Here is a 22,493-nt window from a genome sequence, read left to right as displayed (position 1 = left end):
GAAGTCAATAGGGAGTTAGACAGGAAATAATGTGGGTGATACCAACTATTTGGGCTGCTGCACTCAGAATTGAATCCTCCTTCTCACTCACCGCCTACATGCCAAGACTCCACTATATCTTGTGTTTCTAACCTCTATCTCTCACATCTACCAATGGCTTTATCCTGACTTGGAAATCTTACTAAAATGCAGTTTCTGTTTAGAGGTCCAAGCAGGGTTGGGGACAGGAGTCTCCATTTCTAGCAAGTTCGCAGGTGTTTTGATGCTGCTGGTCCACTGATTCCCCCGCCCCTTTGAGCACAAGAGACAGGTGCCATCATCTTTAGTCTTGGAGTATTGCCACAAAATGCTAATTGGTTTTTCTGCCTCTTTCTAATCCATTCCCCACCCCACAGCCAGTGTGGTCTTCCAAAAATCAAATCTGAACAAGTTCCTCCACTTTTCCTTGTTTCCCATTGCCCTGGGCGCCCTCAGATCCTGCTTTCGCCTCCCACTGCACCTTCAGGCTCCCACTCCTATCTCACGCTCACTGTTCCAACCCTGGTGAATTAGGCTCAGTTCCTGAGAGCACCGTGTGATCTGTGTTTCTGAACTTTCTCAGAAGTTCTTCTCATTTTACAAACATTATTTTCCTTCTAACTGCCATCTTCATCCCTCCCAACCCCTCCAGGCTTTTGCAATCCAGTTATATACCCTTCTGTTGTGATTCTATAATACCCTGGACTTTCATCATTGTACTTATGAACCTATATAATTAAAGTTTCTATCATTAGATTATGAATGGAGGAAAGAAGTACCTGTATTTTTCCATTGTGTCTCCATCCCATTGTTTTGCAGTATAGACATGTTTAAAATATATTTATTAATTTGAGTTTATTGAATTGAACTGGGAAAAGGAGAACATTCAGGAATAGAAGCCTCTCTGGGTTTCACATTTATATCCCATTTGGTCTTCTTCATAGTCAGATCAAAGTTACTGCATGCTAAGGATCAAATTGATTAGGTTATCAAACTGAACCACAGTCTAAAGCTTTCTAACTACTTTAGAATAAAACCAGTCTTGCGGTTCTGTTTTAAGTTCTGTCTTACCTAAGCAATACAGAGTACATATTTTATATATAAAACAAGGCAGCTCTGGCCAGCTGTTCTTTACTTTTACAGAAGAGATAGCAAATGTAAACAAAAATGCAGTAAGATAGGCAAAGTAAGGAAAGACTGGATGGCAAGTGGGGAGACAGGTTAAATGTGAGGTTGCTCTGTGAGGGGCCCTTCCAGAGAGGTTTCACATGATAGCTAAGCAGTTCTTTAATCTTAGTATGTGAGATGCTGTAAATGAGTCTTACCTCATTTAATTATAATTTTTAACAAAATCTCCAAACTTTACATTATGTTCTGAAATCTCATAATGTATCATTTTAAAAATCATAATGGGGGGTGCCTGGGGACTCAGTCTTTAAGTGTCTGCCTTCGGCTCAAGTCATGATCCTAGGGTCCTGGGATCGAGCCCCGCATCGGGCTCCCTGCTCCACAGGAAGCCTGCTTCTCCCTCTCTCACTCCCCCTGCTTGTGTTCCCTCTTTCACTGTGTCTCTCTCTTTCAAATAAATAAATAAAATCTTTTTAAAAAATTTTTTAAATAAAAATTCATAACGGAATCTTCTCAAGAGTAAAACAGTAGCTCAATTGGTTAAGCATCTGCCTTCTGCTTGGGTCATGATCCCAGGGTCATGGGATCTAACACCCTGTCAGGCTCCCTGCTCATCGGGAGTCTGCTTCTCCCTCTTCTCCCTGCTCCTGTTCTCTCTCTCTCTCACTATCTCTGCCTCTCTCTCCAATAAATAAATAAAATTATTTTTAAAAAGAGTAAAACAGATACACATGCTTACCATAAAAGTCTATGTTGTTGGAGTATAGCAAGGCAATGAGGTTGATTTATATCATTATATACAAAAATGTAATTAGCAATCTGTTGTATTTTCATATTTTTTTCACTATGCTTTGCTTTTATTTTTTAAAGGAAGGAATAGCATAATGAAAGCACTAGGATATAGCTTGCCTTCTTGTTTTCCCATTGTTACCAGATCCTAAATCTCGCCTCTGATGTGGCTCGGGACTTTGGTGTAGAATATATTCATTCCCACGAAGGTATTACCTGACATGGAAAAGGTCACCTCTGGGAGCCCACCTGGCTCACTGGGTGAATTCCTCACTAGTAAACAATACGTTCATTGTCTTTCCTTGGTCCTTGTTCCAGAGCCATGCCTACTGGAGGCCAGCAGCAGCTGCCCAAACTCACCTTCTTGGAAGGAATGAAAAGAAAGAAGAAACAGAGAAAGCCAGAGTTAGGGACTAATTCAATGTATCAAAGTATCTTTCATGTTTTCTGTGTGAGAATATTGAACACTTTCACGGGTGTGAATTTCCTTTAACACAAATATGATAAACCTATTTATTGAGTACCTCGGACATGCCAAAATTTTAAATATGTATTTTATTTTGTCTCTGTGACAGTCAGGACGATTAGGTATTAGATGGCCCAACAAAACTGAGGCCCAGAGAGAATCAGTCGTAGTCAGTGGCTGATCTGGGATTCAGCCTTGGATCAGCCTCATTTCTAAAGCCCTAGCTCTTTCCTCTAAGCTCTGCTGCTTTTGAGAAAGCAAATCACCAAAGACAAACGCATAGTTAAAAAATAAAGACAGAGCTAAAAACGAATACGCAGGCATAAACAGAGTCTATCCGAGTATCCAAAGAGCACGTGAACCCGGGCACTGGACCCCTGCAGGATTGCTGTCCTCGCCCCGGAGAGCTCCTCTCCGCACCTGCTGCTGTAACTGTGGCTGCGTGTTACTTACGAAAACTGCAGAGCGCCGAGCGGAGGGAGCGCGAGAGAACTGCAACCGGATTTAAGATGTCAGAGTCTGTAAAATATGTATTTATTTTGTCCAGTTGATTTCCACTGCCACTTCCCCCCCCCCTTGTAACTCTCCAGTCTTCCAGCTTGCCCTCCCCGCAGCCCTTCTCTACACGCCCAGGAAATCAGATCCTTCGTCCCAATCTTCTGTGGCTGCTCGCTGGTTCAAGGATCAAGTTAAGCATCCTTTAACGCGGCGTCTCAGGCCCTCCACGTTCAGGCCCCTGCTCTGAGCACAGGCTTCCACTTTTGCCATGTAACCACCTGTGCTGCGCGCTCTGGACGCCCCGGCCTCTTCCTCCCTCGGCGTCTTCGCACACCGAGGTTGTTCTCCTGTCCCCCGCCTTTAGCTTTCCCAAGTCCCACTCACTCTCCCAGTCTCGGCTTAGAAGCCACTTTTTAAGGAAAGCCTTTCCTGGCTGATTCCTCCCCCGTGGTCTCCTCCCCCGCCATCTAATTAGATCTTCCAGACTGCTCCACCGGTACTTTTCATGTCACCAACCGCAGTACGCATTATACACTTGCCTGATTATTTTTAACGTCTGCAAGTGTCACAAGGGCTTAGCACTGTGCTTGGCTGCCACATTGCCGGACTTTAGTAACTTCTGAATGAATGAATGGAGAGACTTGAACTGGATTTTTATTGTCACCATCATCAACCTATCAGGCAATATTTCGCGTCCTCCGCTGCTGCTATCACTGGCATGCCCGCCCCTGTGGGGTTGGCAAAGCCCTGGTGGAGAGCAGCCCCCCCTCCCCCACCTCGCGCTCAGGAGCTCGGGGGAGGACCTGGACACAGCGAGGCTCGGGGTAGGTCTCAAGGCCAGGTGTCCTCCTGGCTCCCAGGTTCACATGCATTGGGGGAGGAGCGGCGGAAGAAAAAAGAGAGACCGAAACAGGGAACGCCCAGTACCTAGAGGGGACCGCGGGCGGCTCCTAGTGCGCCTCGGGCCTCAAGGCCAGCAGCCGCCGGGGACCTCGACTTCCTCCTTTGGGGGCCGGCGCGCGGGGCTGGGCTGGGCTGGGCGGGGCGGGCGACGCCTCCGTCGGGCTGGGCTCCCGGCCGCCCCAATGGGATTCGGTGCGGGGCCGCGGCTGCGCCCAGTCCCGGCGGCGCGCTCGGCCGCGGAGGAGGCTGCCCGGCCGGGGCAGCGGAGGCGCTGCGCTCCGCGAGGGGAGGCCGAGTGTGCCAAGCTGGCGCCCGGCCGGGCCATGGTGGCCGGCTCCCGAGGCCTCCTGGCGCTCCTGTTTGTGGTCTCCGCCCCGCGCCGGCTGCAGGCGGGCGAGCTGGGTGAGTGGAGGGCGGGCGGCGGGGCCGGGCGGGCTGGGCCTGGAGGGACCCGGCGCGGGAGGAAATGGGTCACCGCCTGCTCCCCGCGGGGTCCTGCTCTTTCAGGCGGACGGCGGCTCGAGTATAAAATAAGTTACGAAATTCCGATCGTTCCCCCACCCAACTCCTCCTTCCCCGCTCGACCAGAGAAGCAACTTGACACCTCCCGCGTCCCCTCTGCTTTCCCCGCAGCCGGGCTCACTCTGCTTCCAGACTTCCTGACTCCGCCGGCCCCGTGAGAAGTGACATGGCCCCGGGGGTCGCGCGCTGACGACCCCGGCCGCCTTAGGGGAGAGTCGTGAGCGGGGACGGTGATCGCAAGCCTCCTTTGACGGGGCTGCTCCGCAGCTGGGCGTCTGGGCCCTCCCGGTCCCCTGTCCTCCCTGCGCGGCTGCGACCCGAGGGTGTGCGTTTGCCGCTCGTAGGAATGGGGGGCGGGGGGAGGGAAGAGGTTCCCCTGAAGTTGGGGAGGAGGGCCGCCTCACCTGTGTGCTGCTTGCGCCCCAAGTTGTCATGTGGCTCGGCTCTTTCCTGGGTGTTTGAGCGAGTCGATTCCCGACCAGGCTGGTCTTTCTGTGGACCTGGTCCTTGGTTTCAGGTGGGACGTGATTAGCCCACGACCGACTTTACTTCTGCATAGCCACTTGATTAAAGCAATAAACCGTTTTACCACCCCAGCAAATCCTTCTTAATTAGTTCTTTACTGATAGGGCAGCTTTCTGCAATTTTTCAGTTCTTGTTTTTTTCCTTCCCTGCTTGTGCCCCTATACAACGGAGGGTATTGAATGGCACTATCCAGAGTATTTTGACAGCTCCCCCCACCCCTACCTTGTGTTTTCTAATGAATCCAAATGCTGGCATTTTCTTCACTGAACCAAGTACCCATTCCCAGTCCGAAACATGAATACTCAAGATGACAGTAGTGGTTCTAAGTTTGCTTACATACCAATTTGTTTGTTTGTTTGGTTGGCCTTTTTTTGTTTTGTTTGTTTGTTTGTTTTTAAGCTCAAGTTTAGGCAAAATATGTCCTGGCACTAACAGAATGCTACGCATCTCGTAAAATTTTAATAAATAATGTATGTTTTTATTAAATGTAGGATTTTGATCATGGGTGTTTTAAACATTTAAAAAATGTTTCTCGCCTCACTTTTAGAAGATGGGACCTCTAAGAATGTGTCCAACAATGTGCCCCTTTCGTCGTCTTGCCACAACTGTCTTCTATTTTTCCAAACGAAGTTTCAGATGTTGGACCTTCATCTAGGCTGTTGAGTGAGTGCTTTGTGGAGAGAGCAGTTCTCTGGGAGCAAGTGTGATTGCTTAGATCTTACTGAGTTTCAAATTTGAGACTTGGTAGCAGCTGACTGGCAGAAGATGTTGTCATTTGAGTTTCTACAAAACATCCTATGTGTTTAGGATGTTAAAAGAGCCAATGAAGTCATAAGTACTCAATCACACAAAAAGGCAAATCTTAGATTTGGGACATTTTACTGAAAAAAAAAAATTCTAGGAACTCTGGTCTGAAACCTCTGGAGTGATAGTCAGTGATTTTTTTTTTTTTTAACTATTTCTCACATCTGTGGTTTTCTCAATCAGCCCTTGGTCACTTGTTTTGCAAGTTTCCATAAATTTAAACAGGCACTCCCATTTTAGGTCTTGAGATAGGCTACTAGCTACATAGTCGAAGGGTGGTCAGAAGTGATATCAGCAATCTTGATGCTTAGAAGAGGACAGCTCTAGAATAACTTTGGTGAGAAGTTGACCCCATTTATTACATTTTACCTTCATTCTCAGACTCAGCTTAGTCTGTTCTTGCGTCCCAACCTGCCTCATCACCACTATCTCCGGAAGCTTTGTAAAGCCCCAACCCCATGCTATGAATCAGAATTACAAGTGGGTTGGGCCTGGGAATAGGCACTTAAAAAAAATTCTCCCAGGTAATTCTGATTCTAATCAGCCTTGAAATGGTGGAAACATTTTATAATTTTAGGATTATAAAATGCTACCATCAATGTCATAGACAATTTAATATTACACTTTTATTCACTGGACTATGTTTCAGGAAACAAATGTGATAATATAATCTAAGTATTTATAAGCCTAGTCAATGAAATTATTCCAGTTTTTTATGTCAGGGTCTGGGGAAGCTATACTGGTTCCTTTGTAGGGCTTCTGTTTACCTGAAGGTGCTTTTGCTCAGTTTATTTTTTAAAAAGGGGCCACCTCTTCTAGTATTTAGCATGCCAGGCCCCAGGCCCCAGGACTAGATGAGCAGAATTTGGTCTGATTTCTTCTCCTTCTTATGCCCTTCCTCTGGACCGACTTAACTAAATTTAGATATGGTTTCACATGGTTTTTTGATCTTATATAACATTATGTATAAATTGATCTTTAGTATTAATGCAATTAGTATAAATTCATAGGCTTGGACTTAGATCTTCATACCTTGATTCTAAGTTTTGCGTGATGAATTTGTGCTAACTAAAAATCCCTGATTCTCTCCTCAGGAAAATATTCGTAGATGTATATTAAAGATTTCCTCCATGTGATTTAAGTTTTAGTGAAGAATAAAAATAAGCATTCAGTCTCTAAGGAAACTTTAAGCATAGAATTGGATACTTTAAAATTGCCTTAAAAATTCTGCCCAACTCTCATTTGTTACTATCAGAAGGTCTTATATATAAGATATATAAGATCTCTCCTACATATTTGGTTAGACATGGGACAGTGGATGTCTGATGTTCTAGGTGAGTGACTTCTTAAAAAGTAAGCCCAAGCTTATTCTGGTACCTTCTGTATCAGTGTGTATACTTGCCCCAGCCTTTCCATCATCACCAGGGTCTGGGATTCTGTCTACCCCGTTAGACTGCCAGTTCCCGAGGGAGTGACTGGGATTGTCCTTATCCTAGCGCCTGACAAATGTGCTTAATAAATGTTTGTTGGGTTAAACTGAACAATCTTTTCATGTTTAGATGATATCTTCAAGTTATTTTCTAATTAGTAGAAACTAAGTAATAGAGGTGCCTGGGTGGCTCAGTCACTTAAGTGTCTGCCTTCAGTTCAGGTCATGATCCTGGAGTCCTGGCATCGAGTCCTGCATCAGGCTCCCTGCTCAGCAGAGTCTGCTTCTACCTCTTCCTCTGCCTCTCCATCACTTGTGCTCTCTCTGTCTCTCTCTCAAATGAATAAATAAAATCTTAAATAATAATAAAAAAAAAAAACCAGAAACTAAGTAACAAAGAGTCTATTGAAGGTCTTTATGAAGTTTCCTCTGGTGCTTCCCTTAATTAATTGTGTTTAGCAAGCCTGCTCTCTTGGCATACGTATTTCTACATGTCTATATATATTTCAAATAAAAGAACAGCAAAAAGAAGGTAACATGCCAGCAGACCAGAATATACCATATCTTTTGGCTGTAGTAGATGTAACACTCAGAAACACTAAGTTGTATCATATAGTTCAGGGAAAAAAAAGATGTTAAAATGCTAAAGGCTTCATTAAACAAACCAAAGGATGCATTAGGATTCGAACTCTGAATAGTGTCTGAACTGAAGTTATTAACTTTCTACTTTATAAGTTGAACTCTTTAACCTTGTGGCATTAAAATAGACATGAACAATCACATAGAGAACATAACTTGGAAATAACTTAGACATCTGACATTTACAAGGAATTATGGCTTTATTTTTAAGATGCATGGAGAGGTAAAATTAATTGCAGCATTTAACAAAGGTTTTAGTCATGTTAAGGCAGAAAAACAAAACAAAACAAAACTTGTTCAGGGAAATATTTCGTGTTGAGTTCTGGGTTACTGCTATGTGTCCTGAAGCACAGAGTCAGCACGATACATGTTAGAGTAACCAGTTGTTTTGCATTTTTTAAGGAGATAATACACATAACCTATCTGGAATTGCACCTAACCCATAGGAAAACCTCAATAAATGCCAGTCATCTTCCTGTTCATTACTGTTTATTACGATTTATTTGGCAAGTATGGGGGCCCCTTGTTTCTGCCTTCCCCACTTCCTCTAGGACCTTGTTTTCTACCATGCTTCCCCATACTCCCAGCCATTCTGGCTTTCTTACTCTTTTTCAAAGATATCAGACACTCTTTTTACCTCAGAGCCTTTGCATGTGTTGTTCCCTCTGCCTGGAATATGTTTGTCTCAAATATCTACATGACTCCCTCCCCCTTCGATCTTCTTGGGGAAAATGGCCCTAACCACCTGTAACCCTCCTGCTATCCCCCAGGACTCCTTAATCCCCTTCCCTGCCTTCGGTTTTCTCTGGAGCACTACCATCTTCCACCAGAGTGTATCAGTTACACTTTTATTTCATATGTCTGTTTTCCCCCTACAAGAATGTAAGGTCCAGGAGGAGCTCTGTGCTTTGAACAGTGGCCAGCCCATGGTGGGTGCTCAGTTGGGAATGTGTGCTCAGTGAGGATGGGGGAGAAGGCAGTGGAGACCTAGTTCCTGCCCTGTTGAAGACTCAGAGCTGACTCGAGCTGAGACTCAAAACCAGAACAAGACAAAGTAATAAAATAGTATGTCTAGTCCGACTGTAATTTATAGACAAAAGGTCTGAAAAGATGGATTTAAACTAGAGCGATTCATTCTGATATATTTAAAGCTTGGTTTTGAAGATAAATGCAAAAATATTGCCAGACTCTCAAGTTTTTATTTTTTATTAGATTATGGTGTAATTTTGCCTTTTTGCAACTGGAGAGTCATGTTGGTGTCATTTTCCAGATGTTTATTCTCTGCTTTGTATATAGTTGTTTGCCTAGAAGGAAGGGGGAGTGGGAGAGACTTAACTGATGGGAAAAAAAAAAAAAAACCCACATGGTGATTTCTAGCCCAGTGTAGAAATAAGTTCTCTCTGTGAGCCCTTGCATGCTGAATGCAGACCAGCTGTCAAACTTGACTTCCGGTGACAGCAAAGAAGAGAGGGTTTTGTTTTGTTTTCATTCTTTTTTGTTGTTGTTGTTGTTTTGCGGGGGAAAGGGAAGAAAATGAGGGAAAGTAGAGATGAAATGAAGCCTTTTAGAGTCTCCACCAGCACCTGGTACAGTGTCTGGTAGAGAAAGAGCTCCAGATAACTCCTTTCCTGCGTCCGCACATGAGTGGTGTTGCTGAGGTTTGAGAGAATGAGGTGAAGGGTAATGCTCACTAAGTTGTTTTAAACAGAATTGCGTGCATGACTACCATGATGCCTTAGGAAACATTCTCTGTGTGTTTAAGAAAATAGCTAAATCCAGCTCTGAGAAGTTTGGGAATCTCTGAGACTCCTTTGCAGGCAACGCCAGGAAAGCTGCCAGGAGTCAGGAGCTGGCAGTCTGGGGAGTAATAGAGCAAGTGGTATCCTGATTTGGATCAGGTGAGTCATGTCCCCCAAGATCTCCAGCTGCTTGTACATTGAGTGTGTCAGGGACCCCAAAATCACTGGGGATAGTGTTCATCTATTTGTGACATTAACATTGTATTAAGCCATATTGTCATCTATGCCTTGACTGTTCACTGACATTTCAATTTGATCTATTAGTCTGGTTTTTATGAACTGTCTTTCTGGGAGTTTTATGTTATATGAAATTATACCCAATACTTACAGAAATGTCTTATGTCTTCTCTGTGGTAATTTTAGCTTAGGTGGATTTTTTTTTTTTTTTTTTTTTTTTTTTTTTTTTTGGTAGGAAAAGCTGCGAAGAAGACCATTGAAACAAGGTAATAGCTAAGTCATTTTGTTTTATCCATTTTCCCCTAATTTTTTATAAAGTTATACTGGAGTTTTTTGTTTTTTGTTTTTTTCTTTTTGTTTTTTGGTTTGTTTGTTTTTTTAAAGCTAAATTTCACTTAGGGCTTTCTTTTCTGACTGCTTTCACAAACATATTTTCTAATGCTTACAAGGCAGAACAGTTGTGGAACAAAGCAGAATATTGATAAACAATGTTGCACTGACATAGCATAATCCTGAAAGGAAGATGTTACATGGAGAACCACTAAGGACAAGCTTATGACACTCACACACACACACACACAAATACAAGTATATATCCCTACAGCTAATGTACGTATCCACATACACTGACATACTGTCTACTATTCGCTTTTACTAAATATCAAGTAGACAAAATTCCATATGTAAAATATGTGTAAAGGAGTAAAGAAAAATAAAACTGATACTTGGATACTCCCTCTGTGACCTAATCTCTATATGCTTTGATATTCTGCTTTTTTTTTCAACTTAACATTTTATTAAAAGCTTTCACCATACTAATTGGGGGAAAAATTCTAAGTTTATATTTATTTTTAGGATTAGCCTTCAGGTTTTAAACTGAAAACGCTTTTTCTAGTCGTTTATTGGTACTGAAGAATATCTACTAGGAAAATGGAATTTTGTCTTGGCCAGTCGGCTCTGGGTCTTGTCGAGATTTTTGTCTTCTGTGTGATTCAGATAACCCTTCTTTGCTTTTGGAGTCAGAAGTAAGTTGCTTGTCCATACCGTATTTAGAAACAGTATTACTTTAAATGTACTAAGTGTCAGATGGTAAGGTAATTCCATCTTACAAGGATGGTAAATACATCTTACAAAGATAAAATGTATTTCTTGGTCCTTCTTGGATGAGATTCTTTTTTTTTTTTAAGGTTTTATTTTTTTTTTTAATTTCTTTGACAGACAGAGATCACAAGAAGGCAGAGAGGCAGGCAGAGAGGGGCAGGGTAGTGGGGCAGCAGGCTTGCTGCCAAGCAGAGAGCCCGATGGAGGGCTCGATCCCAGGACCCTGGGATCATGACCTGAGCGGAAGGCGGAGGCTTTAACTCAATGAGCCACTCAGGTGCCCCTTTGGATGAGATTCTTAATTTATACATACGAGTGTCTACCTTGTCCATGATTAGACTACTTGGAGTTTATGTTTATTGATAACTGCATTTGTTTTATATGCTTTTATAGTCATCATTTTCCAACTCAAATCATTGTAGCCTTTTAATGCAATGTCCAAAATATTTACATTTTACCAGAAGGGAAAAGAACCGTCTTTCTTTTGTTACAAAATTAAAATCCTTGGAAATTAGAACTAATTTCATGATTGAGTGTGTTTAGTGGATGCACCCAAAAGTTGTATATAAATGATTTTTCTTCTTCTTCTTCTTCTTCTTCTTCTTCTTCTTCTTTCTTCTTCTTCTTCTTCTTCTTCTTCTTTTTAGAGAGGGAGGGAGGAGGGGGAGTGGCAGAAGGAGAGGGAGAGAGACTCTAGCAGGATTCCCCACCCCCCCCCCCCCCCCCCTCCTCGCCCAAGCACAGAGTCCAACTCAGGACTCATCTCACAACCTTGAGATCATGACCAAAGCTGAAATCAGGAGTTGGACACTCAACTGAATGAGCCACTCAGGTGCTCCCAAATGATAGTTTATAGAACACTGTATTCTTGAAAAAAGGGAAAAAAACTAAAACTTTATTTCACTATTATATCTGACAAAGAACAAGGCCAATGGATATTAAAAGTTAAGAAGTCCAGTAAGTTTGAATTACCAGTGCGTAAAACTTCCCACAGGGAATATAAGTAAACATTTCTATGGGTCTCACTTAATTTTTTAAATGGCTAAGTGGATTTAATTCAGTCTTTTTATGGCTTTTCACAAAAGCAAGTTTACCTCATATTGAAATGTAGTTGATTAAGTCTAAAGGAGGAAACCTTTGAGACTTGCTAATCCATAGGACCACTGAAACATGAAATCTGCTTATTGAATTGCTCCCACCCTGAAGAGTTTAGAACAGAAGCTCCTTATTCTGAGAATTACATGTACCGTGACTTGCCTTTTTTCCCCCCTCAAAAAGCCCCTGCTTTACCAACAGATTAAAACTGAATAGAGTCCACAGATAGAGAAATGGGCCTGTACTGGCTGTTTCTGTGAGCTCCAGATGGCCTAAAAATTTTGAAATGCTCTTGCCTTGTAGGTAGGAAATTCTTTTTTCTTTCTGTTTTTCATCTTCTTTTTTCTTTTCCCTTTTTATCCTTTTTCCTACAGTTGCTGTGCTATGTGACCAAGATCTTTTTATTTATTTATGTACTTATTTTATTATGTTATGTTAGTCATCATACAGTACATCATTAGTTTTTGATGTCGTGTTCCATGATTCATTGTTTGCGTGTAACACCCAGTGCTCCGTGCAGTACATACCCTCCTTAATGCCCATCACCGAGCTAACCCATCCCCCCACCCCTCCCTTCTAAAACCCTCAGTTTGTTTCCCAGAGTCCATAGTCTCTCATGGTTTGTATCCCCCTCCGATTTCATCCCCTTCATTTTTCCCTTCCTTCTCCTAATGTCCTCCATGCTATTCCTTATGTTCCACAAATAAGTGAAACCGTATGATAATTGACTTTCTCTGCTTGACTTATTTCTCTAAGTGTAATCTCCTGCAGTCCCATCCATGTTGATACAAAACCTAGGTATTCATCCTTTCTGTTGGCTGAGTAATATTCCATTGTATATATGGACCACATCTTCTTCATCCATTCGACCAAGATCTTCACAGAAACACTGTTTTCCCCCTGAGGTATTTAAAAATCTATTAAAGACTTAATGGCATTTCTCTCCTAAATATTTCATTTGTGTCTCTAAATATTCTCTTGCATTACCATGCCATGAGCACACCTGAAAATATTACTAGAACCATCTTAATATCATCTAATACTCAATTCAAAATTCAAATTTCCCCAGTTGACCTAAACATATCTTTTTACTGCTGCTTTGTACAAAGGAAGATCCAAACAAGGTCCACATATTACAATTTGTTATTCTGTCTCTTAAGTCACCTGCAATGTACCATTAAGCCCTGCCCACATGGTTTTTATTTTTCCTGGAGGACATTAGTTATAGTGTGACACAGCTCACCCTTAAATTCGACTAACTGGCCTCTCCATTTCTTATCTTTTCCTTGGGGCACTATCCACTGTATTTCTCTATAAACTTGAACTTAGACCTAAAGACTTGATTAGATTCAAGCTGAATTTTTTTTTTTTTAAAGTACCACAAAGGAGTCATATGCTGCTAACCGGATCTCAAGATGCATATATTATTGTTGCTATTTTTGGCCCACTTTTCACCACACTGAAAATGCTCAGTGAATTCAAGAAGTAACAACTCTACCTCTTCATTTTGAAGTTGCCTTTTTCCCTTATGACTTGAAAATAACCTATTAAATAGTAGCCACTTACTCAGTAAAGCTACTCATCCCCATCAAGTTTTCATTCAGTGGTTTAAGCATCCATGGAGTGTTGCTTGTCCACCCAGGTTTTTTTTTTTTTATGTAAATAAAAATGGAAAACCCTACCCCTCATATGTATTTTGATTTAGCAAGTGTTTTTGCATCTAATTCAATCCCAAGAGTTCTGAGTGCTCTGAAGAGTACTGAGATTCACAAAGATCGAATCATTTACCCCAGGCGCACTCACCTTGAGTGTCCAGAGTCGAATACAGGCGCACGCATGTCTTAAAATCCTAGATGCCTTCTAGGATGGTCTCCTGCCCTTCATCTTAGATGGGTGCTTGTGTCCAGGGGAGACCAAGTTAAAGAAAAAGAAGCCTTGGAGAAACACAATTTCAGGAGGTTATTTATGCAGTAAATTTTTAAATTAATAGTCTTTAATTTCTCTTAGAGGTCTTTTTCTCTTAGAGGTTTTTCTCTTTTTCTCTTAGAGGTTTCTTTTTCAAGTCCCGATTAGTAGATAACCATGTGCTTTTGTCGCACTGTGATAAACTCAGTGATACCCGATGTGCCATGTGCAAAGGCCGTGTAATTTTGGACACTATGCAGTGTGATAGGAGTTTTATAAGGTTTATTTCTTTCTCCATCAGCTCTTCTGTTTCATCCTTCAGTAGAAGCATGTTAAGATGCCATCTCTTTCCTAACTGAGATTTGCTTTTTTTCTGGTCAGTAAACATTGATTGCTTTTTCCTTGTATTTGGGACATGCATGTATGCTCTCAGAAACTTTCTCCTCCTATTTCTTCATATATTTTCCACCATATGCTCAAATAATTCCTAAATTGATACTTTTTTCCAAAGGTCAGAAGTGTCACTCTGGCTTAAATGTAGGTCCTAAAATTTATCATTGCCTGTCCTAGACTTATAAATGAACTGTAGATGAAAATCAGTGTCAAAGATTTGAGAATATAGACTTGTTCTAGTTTTAGGATTAGATATTAAAATAAAACCATATAAAAGAGGTATCTCAAAGGTTTGTCTTTTTTTAATTTTTAAAAATTATTTATTTAAGTTCAATTTAGTTAACATGTGATGTATTATTAGTTACCAGGGTAGAACTTAGTGATTCATCAGTTGTATCTAACACCCAGCGCTCATTACATCAAGTGCCCTCCTTAATGCCCATCACCCATCTAGCTCATTGCCCTCTCCTCTCTTCTCTCTCGCAACCCTCAGTTTGTTGCTTAGAGTTCAGCATCTCTTATGGTTTTTCTCCCTCTGTATTTTCATCTTATTTTATTTTCCTTTCCTTCCCCTCTGTTCATGTTTTGTTTCTTAAATTCCACATATGAGTCAAATCATATGGTATTTGTCTTTCTCTGACTGACTTTGTTCAGCATAATGCCCTCTAGTTCCATCCACATCACTGCAAATGGCAAGATTTCATTCTTTTTGATGGCTGAGTAATATTCCATATATAGCTGTCTGTGTGTGTGCGCACACCACATCTTCCTTACCCATTCATCTGTCAGTGGATATCTGGGCTCTTTCTATATTTTGGCTATTGTGGATGTGCTGTTATAAACATTGGGGTGCATGTACCCCCTCAAATCACTATGTTTATATTTTTTTTGATAAATACCTAGAGTGTAATTCCTGGGTCCTAGGGGAGCTCTATTTTTAACTTTTTGAAGAACCTCCGTACTGTTTCCCAGAGTGGCTACACCAGCTTGCATTCCCACCAACAATGTAAGAGAGTTCCCCTTTCTCTACATCTTCAACATCTGTTTTTTCCTGAGTTGTTAATTTTAGCTGTTCTGACTGGTGTAAGGTGGTATCTCCTTGCAGTTTGATTTGAAATTCCCTGATGGCAAGTGATGTTGAGCATTCTTCAGAATTTTAAAAAAGGATCTAATATTATCTGCCGAATATGATCATCTTAAGATTAAATAAGATAACATAAAATCCCTTAGAATACACCTTTTACAATAAATGTTTAGTAAATGCTATGTGTTAGCATTTTCACATTTTCATTTTTTTTTTTAACATTTTGGTTCTTACTGAGTTTTTGAAAAATGTATCTGGGAAAGTGAAAAGGTGTGTGTGTGTCAATGAGAGGGAGAGAGAGAGAGAGTGAGGAGAGAGAAACATTTTAATTTCTGAAATTCAGGTTAACTTTGTGTAAACTTGGTGATACTGGATTTTTTTTTTAATCCAGAAGGAAAAGTCAACATCCAGTTACACTTTATCTGAATATTGGCAATATGTTTATTTACTATGGAGCCGAGATTAGACAGTATAGCACATTGTAGAGACAGGAAAGATTTCTTGCGTTTGTCTTCACCTCTAGCAATGGCAGCCTGGACATTACATCAACATCCTGACATTATTAGTAAAGGTCAGTGGCTGCTTTTCTCTGACTTCCTTATCCTGAGCATCTATTTGACAGAGATAAAATAGTCATCTCAGAGGAGTTTTGCTGCACAAACACGTTTTCCCCCCTTTCATCTGTGAAATTAAGAAACTTCTCTGAAACAATGCATCTGATTTGTTGCCAGTTCCCCCAAAGCACTTGTAACCAAACAACAGTGGGAAGAGTCTTCCTTCTGAATATCAGATTCACATAGTATAATTTTAGTATTGTTCTTAGAACTCTAAGGCCGATATCCACTTCTCTGCATCTGAGCCTTAGTCCCAGAAGCCCCATCATGGGATCTCCCTAGCCTGGGAGTTGGCTGGCCCAGAACCCTATACCCAGGAAACACCCACTGAGGAAGGGGTTCCCTAGGAATATGTGTCTCCTGTGAGAGCTTCACTGTGCACTGCAAGGGCTTCGAGATGTCCAACAGTAAAGAAGAAGGTGAGATTCTGCGAGTTTATTTGGAGATGAGAGCTTGACTTCCTTTTAAGTCTCCCCAACACTCAAAAACACACAGTGCCCACTTTGGGAGATGCTGACTCAGCTGTTAGTGGGCCCTAGATACATACTGGGGGCCAGGGACGTGCTAGTTAGAGTTTCTGGCAGTTTAGACTTTCTAGCGCTTAACATAGCCTCATTCGTCTTTACCACATCCAGTTGTAGTTGAGATTTTTAAAGATGAGGAAAACTGATACACATAAAATAGGTAATTTCTTATGATCATAGAGCCAGTGAGTGGGGGAATTTGGACAAGGTCAGCAAATCCAAAACAATATTCTTGGTGCTTTAATATATATAATAGTTTTAAGTAAAAATATGGCAGTTGAAATATTTTTTTAATTTATTTTTATTTTTATTTATTTGACAGAGAGAGAGAGATCACAAATAGGCAGAGAGGCAGGCAGAGAGAGGGGGAAGCAGGCTCACTGCTGAGCAGAGAGCCCGATGCAAGGCTCGATCCCAGGACCCTGAGACCATGACCTGAGCCAAAGGCAGAGGCCTAGCCCACTGAACCACCCAGGTGCCCCACTTAAAATATTTTTAATTCTTACTGGATACTAGTCCCTATGCTTAATACTTTCCTAGCATTATCTCACTTAGTGCTCATGATAACACGTGAGTTAGGCACTACCGTTGTCTCTACATTATAGATGATGTATCGTAGCTTGGAGAGGTTAAGGGACTCACTCAAGGCTACACAGCCAGTTCTGGGCAGGAACTCAGTGTCATACCAGTGTGCTTTGTCACCTCCCAAGTATGTGGAAATAATTTATGAAATTAGAAAAGCAGTAAGTGTGCAAAGCCTCCTGTCAGTGATCTTTAACCCAGCCTCATAGCCCTGTCAGTGATCTTTAACTTTACATTAGGAGTCACAGGACTGGAGAGTGACCAAGAACCAAGAACCATGGTTTTACCTACAGCAGATTAAAGGGTAGCATTAAATTAGGCTTCAAGATTTTTTTTTTTCTATTAGGTGTAAATGATGCTTCTTATGTGGACATTATAATTTTTTATGTCTTTTTAAAGATTTATGTTTATTTGAGAGAGAGAGAAAGAGAGAGAGTGAGAGGACACAAGCAAGGGAGGAGGGGCAGAGGGAGAGGGAGAGGGAGAAGCAGACTCCCCGTTGAGCAGGGAGCCAACACAGGGCTCGATCCCAGGGTCTGAGCCAAAGGTAGATGCTTAACTGACCGAGCTATTCAGGCGGCTGATTTTTGACGTCTTTAAACCCTTATGGATACAGTCTCACATTATCTAAAGAGTCTTGGATAGGACCTCTTGAAATGACTTGTTTCGTTTTCATGCATTCAAATGGATTTATTTTAAGTGAATCTTTTAGTTGATAGGAAACACTATGTTGAGAGTTTACATGGAGAAACTTTTGACAATAAGTACCTTGTGTTTCCTTTTATTTTACTGTCAAATATCTTTCATCAGCTGTGCCAAAGGTATCATCTTCATTAGATTGTTAGTAATGTCATTAGTATCTATTTTATGCGTGGTGACAGGGTTTAAAGAGATTCTACGACAGTTTTGCCGAAGAATTGATCCATGTGTTTTAAGTTTATCACTGTAATTTCTCTCAGCATAATATTATCCGTTTTCCTTTTGAGAATACTAAAGATTTTGAATAATTGGAGTTTCATCATCGTAACTTCCGTTTTACTGGTTTTATTCTCACGTAACCACGTAGACCCTGCTGTCCTGGTTCTTCCATTCCTTTTCAGGCAACATACAGCATAATAAAAATTAAGCACAATGGGAGAAAAGCAAAGTTTATGGGAGAGTATGACAGACAGTGAAATTAGTAATACCTTGAGAAATCTGTTCACATGAAACAGATTCATCAGACAAAGAAGTCTGTAATAATTGCAGGCCCTTCTTTGTGGCTGAAAAGATTGTAGTCATCAAGAGCTCACTTGATCTTAGACATGGGAATAAATTTTCTCACACCCACACGTGGATGATTGTATATGCGTTGAGACCTGTTGTAACTTGAATATTAGAAGAGCAAGGATCCAACTGTAATGAAATCATTCTTCAAGAAATGGTTTCACTCATGGGACATTTCAGAACACTCTTTCTCAAATTGCAGGCTGTGACCCATCAGTAGGCAGTAAAATCAATTCAGGTGACAAAACTAGCACGCTTTCAATTAAAAAGAAAAATGCAGTGGAATAGAAAATATCACAGCACATTACATACAATAGAAAGAATTTTAACATTAGACTTTTTTTTTCTGTTCTGCATGTGTATGCACGTGTGCTTACTTAGACTGCAATGAAAAACCCATGTTTTAACTATGGGTCATAATTTTTAAAAAAGTTTCCCATCTGTTGTTTTATTGTATGGATTAGTTAATAACTGAAGGAATTTTTGCATTATTTATTTCATGTCATCCAAACAGTTTTCCACAAGTGCAATTCAGTTGGAAGTGTTCTTTGGAAGCCTCAGTCATGCTTTGTAGTATTACAGAACCTAGTTCCTCCCAGGTGTATCTTGATTTCACTTTTCTATTAGTGGAACATGATTTCTTATCAAAAGGGAAATAGTCTTTTAAGGAAGTTATTGTTTTCCTTTCGAAGTGGGTGGAATTAGAGTAGACTAAATAAACGGTTGATGTGTGTAAAAAGCATCTAGGATTTGTTTTAAGTTTATTTAGAAAATACTGTGGATATCCATACTTCCGGAACAGCTGACATTAAAAGCATCAAGACATATGCTTTCAGGCATTTGGAGAACAGAGACTGAGCCCATAGTCTGTTTTGGACCTGTCACTTTAGTCTCAAGAATTCCTTGTTAACATACCCCTCTCCTCTTCCCTGTGAGCTTCTTTAAGTGGGAACTACATTGTACTTAGTTTCCAGCTGTTTGTTGAGTGAGTTTTTAATGACAGTTTGTGTTTACTGGCCCAAAGGGACTTTTTCCAGTCTATACCTTAAGGTTAATACTGAAAGTAAACTATGTTACCAAAACTATTAGGTAAATATGGTATTTTAAATTATATTGTTTTTCTGATTTATACATAATATTTTCATATTATAGAGAATTTAGAAAATAAATGTATAAATAAAATGAAAATCCCTTGTAATCCTGCATCATAGCACTTCATACACTTTCCCTTTATATCTGTATGTGTACATGATATTCTGTTTTTAAATTAAATAGAACTCTAAAACATGTCTTTAACTTTTCTTAGTAGCACATTGCTTAGAGATACTGTAGTTGGACCAGGCTTTTCTAATGTGGAGTGCTGGCAAATTTAAGTTAAAATACTTAAATTTTGAGTAGAGATCACTTCAGGTGTAGTACCAAGTACCAAGTACTAAGTACCTGTAGCTTTTTTCCAAATTGTAACCTTCATCCAGTTTTGTTTGTGCAAGTTCTCTTGAGAAGAGGTTTGGTCAATCTCACAAACCAGTTGGGGTTCCAAGAAGAGACCAGGGTTTACGCCCATCATGGAGTGACCACCCTTCACATACTCTGCAGAGGAGAGGAGCTTTCAGCCTAAGGAGAGAGGAAATGATGCATAGTTTAGTCATCATGTGCTTTGATGCTTTGGCTATTAAATTACTGTTCAAAGGAAGAAAAAGATAAACATTGCAACTGTAGCCACTTTTGAGGAGTAGACAGGTTCCTTGTGGCAAAGCTTCCTCCTTCCCCCTTATATCCATGACCTCCGTAGGTAGGTTGCCGTTGAAACTCACTGTCTCACGCCATACCACTGTATCACTGTGGCTCACTGCCCATCAGGGCTCCCAACACCATGTGGAGCTTAATCCTCCAAACCAAGGTTGTATTGTTTGCCCTAAAGACTGACCTTCGTTTCTTTTCATTTTGGTTTAAAAAATAAAAACAAAAACAAAAACAAAAGAACAAAACCTGTATGCCCTCGGGTAGCTCAATGGGTTAGGTCTCTTTGGCGCAGGTCCCCATCTCAGAGTCCTGGAATGGAGCTCCTCCTAGGGCTTCCTTCTCAGCTGGGAGTCTGCTTCTTCCTCTCCCTCTACTGCTCCTTCTGCTTGTGCTCTCTCTCTCCCTCTCTTCCTCTGTCAGTAAATAAATAAAATCTTTAAAAAATATATAAATAAAATAAAAATTTAAAAATGTGTACAGCCTCTTCAATCATAGTTTCAGTAACCATCAACCTCTCCCTGTCTCTTTTTTCTTATCTTCTTCCTTCCTTTTCTTGCTCTCATATCTTAAGGCAAATCCCACACCTCATGTCATGTCATTTCAGCCCAAATATGTCATTAGGCCTCCCTAAAAAAAGACATTTCTTACATAACCTCAATACCATTATCATACCTAATAAAATGAATTAATACTTTCCTGATAGCAATAGCTCACTCACCTTCTTTAAGTAGTTTTGTAAGGTTGGTTTTTCATATCAGGATCCAAACAAAATTTACTTGGTTGCTGTTTTATTTAACTTTCCTTTAATCTGACATAAATACTTTCTTTTATGCCTCTATACAGTTCATTGTTGAAGAAACTCGGTCAGTTGCACCTAGAATGTCCCAGCCTAGATGCAGCTAATGGCTTCCTTGGTATTAGTAAACTTGCGCATTTCCTATAGTGTCAGTAAACTTGTGCATTTCCTATGGCTCAGAAGTTAGACCTAAAGGCTTGATGAGATTTGGAGTTAATTATTGATACACAATTTGCTCTTTGGCAAGAGCGTTCATGGGTGTTGGTGCCTAGAGAACATTTTATCCTACCTGGAGACACAGAGTATCTGACTACCTTACTCTTTGTCATGCTAGGATCCATTCGTGAGTTGAGCTGGTAATACACCTGGTTCTTCGACTTTGAAGTTCTCCCTCAACCTTCTACCCAGTGGTTTTCCATCTGTGTATGACCATTTCAGGAGTCACTTACCTTTCATCAGGGAACTGTTCATTTTAATAGGAGAATGTCATGAAGATATCCAAAGGAATGTCTGATAGGGCAGCAGTTCAGATGTTTTTTGTTTGTTTTTAATATTAAATACAAATATTTGTCATGAAATCGAATAAAGAGAGACAAAAATGTTTTTAAAATCCTAGAGCCTTTTCTAAATCCCCACCATCAGTAAAGTAACCTAAAGGAAAGCCGAAATAAATTGTATTTTCTCATCTGTAAACTGGACCATGTATAAGAGCCCCCCTCAGACATGCTACTCCATGCTCCTCAGACACATATGAGAAATTTGGGTAATGATTTTGGTACAGAGAGATTTTTAGAATAAAAGTGGCCTCCTTGGGCGCCTGGGTGGCTCAGTGGGTTAAGCCGCTGCCTTCTGCTCAGGTCATGATCGCGGGGTCCTGGGATCGAGTCCCACATCGGGCTCCTTGCTCATCAGAGAGCCTGCTTTCCTCTGCTTCACCTGCATGTGCTCACTCTCTCTCTCTGACAAGTAAATAAATGAAATCTTAAAAAAAAAAACAAAACAAAAAAAAAAACCAGAAAATGAAAGTTTCTTCATTTTCACCCCCTGTCAGCCAAACTTAACCAGACTAACATTTTTTTAATTAATCTTTTTCTGAGACAACTGTAGAATATATACAGTTGCAAGAAATAATAGAGAGGAAAGTTGTGTACCCTTTACTTGGTTATCCTCAATGATAACATCTTGCTAGTCATAACCAGGAAATTGACATTGATATTCAAGAAATGGAACAGGAAGTGATAGATTTTTAAGCAACTTCTGTTGCCTTCCTTGTCAGTGATTCTTCACTAGAGCTAGGTGATGAGAGTAAGCTATTTAAGTGTTAGGGTAAGGTCCTGGGAATATTGCTTCCCTACTGTTGATCATTTGCATGCACCTGCCTTATACAGTCCATGGTATGGTGGGCATTATCTCTCCTTCCCAGTTCTCCATTTTCCCCTCTGGCATATTTCTAGTCCTTTTTTTCCTCCAGCTTTATTGAGGTATAACTGACATATGATGTGTTAGTTTGTCTACAGTGTATTGATCTGATACACTTACATATTGTGAAATTATTACCTCCGTGATGTTAGCTAACCTCCCCATCACCTCCCGTAATCCCTGTTTCTTTTCTTTTTTTTTTTTTAAGATTTTATTTATTTATTTGACAGAGAGAAATCACAAGTAGACGGAGAAGCAGGCAGAGAGAGAGAGA

The 22,493-nt window shown here is 40.7% G+C and overlaps 1 protein-coding gene across 2 annotated transcripts in view; it reads left to right on the top strand.

Moving 5' to 3' along the window:
- Positions 1 to 3,782: 3,782 nt before the first annotated feature.
- The window catches only part of DCBLD1 (discoidin, CUB and LCCL domain containing 1), a 66,971-nt gene continuing 48,260 nt past the window's right edge, over positions 3,783 to 22,493 (top strand). The window contains exon 1 of one of the 2 annotated variants that reach the window (XM_045071034.1): positions 3,783 to 4,204. In XM_045071034.1, coding sequence (XP_044926969.1) covers positions 3,985 to 4,204 — 220 coding nt within the window. In that variant the 5' untranslated portion in view covers positions 3,783 to 3,984. The remainder of the gene's footprint in view (positions 4,205 to 22,493) is intronic. The other variant, XM_045071035.1, reaches the window with a different exon arrangement.

This window comes from Mustela putorius, unplaced genomic scaffold (assembly GCF_011764305.1).
Source record: "Mustela putorius furo isolate JIRA1106 unplaced genomic scaffold, ASM1176430v1.1 tig00003983_pilon_pilon_pilon, whole genome shotgun sequence".
In the NCBI taxonomy this organism is placed as follows: domain Eukaryota; kingdom Metazoa; phylum Chordata; class Mammalia; order Carnivora; family Mustelidae; genus Mustela; species Mustela putorius.
The sequence above is the reverse complement of the archived record's forward strand: the minus strand, read 5'-3'. Positions and strand labels throughout refer to the sequence as shown.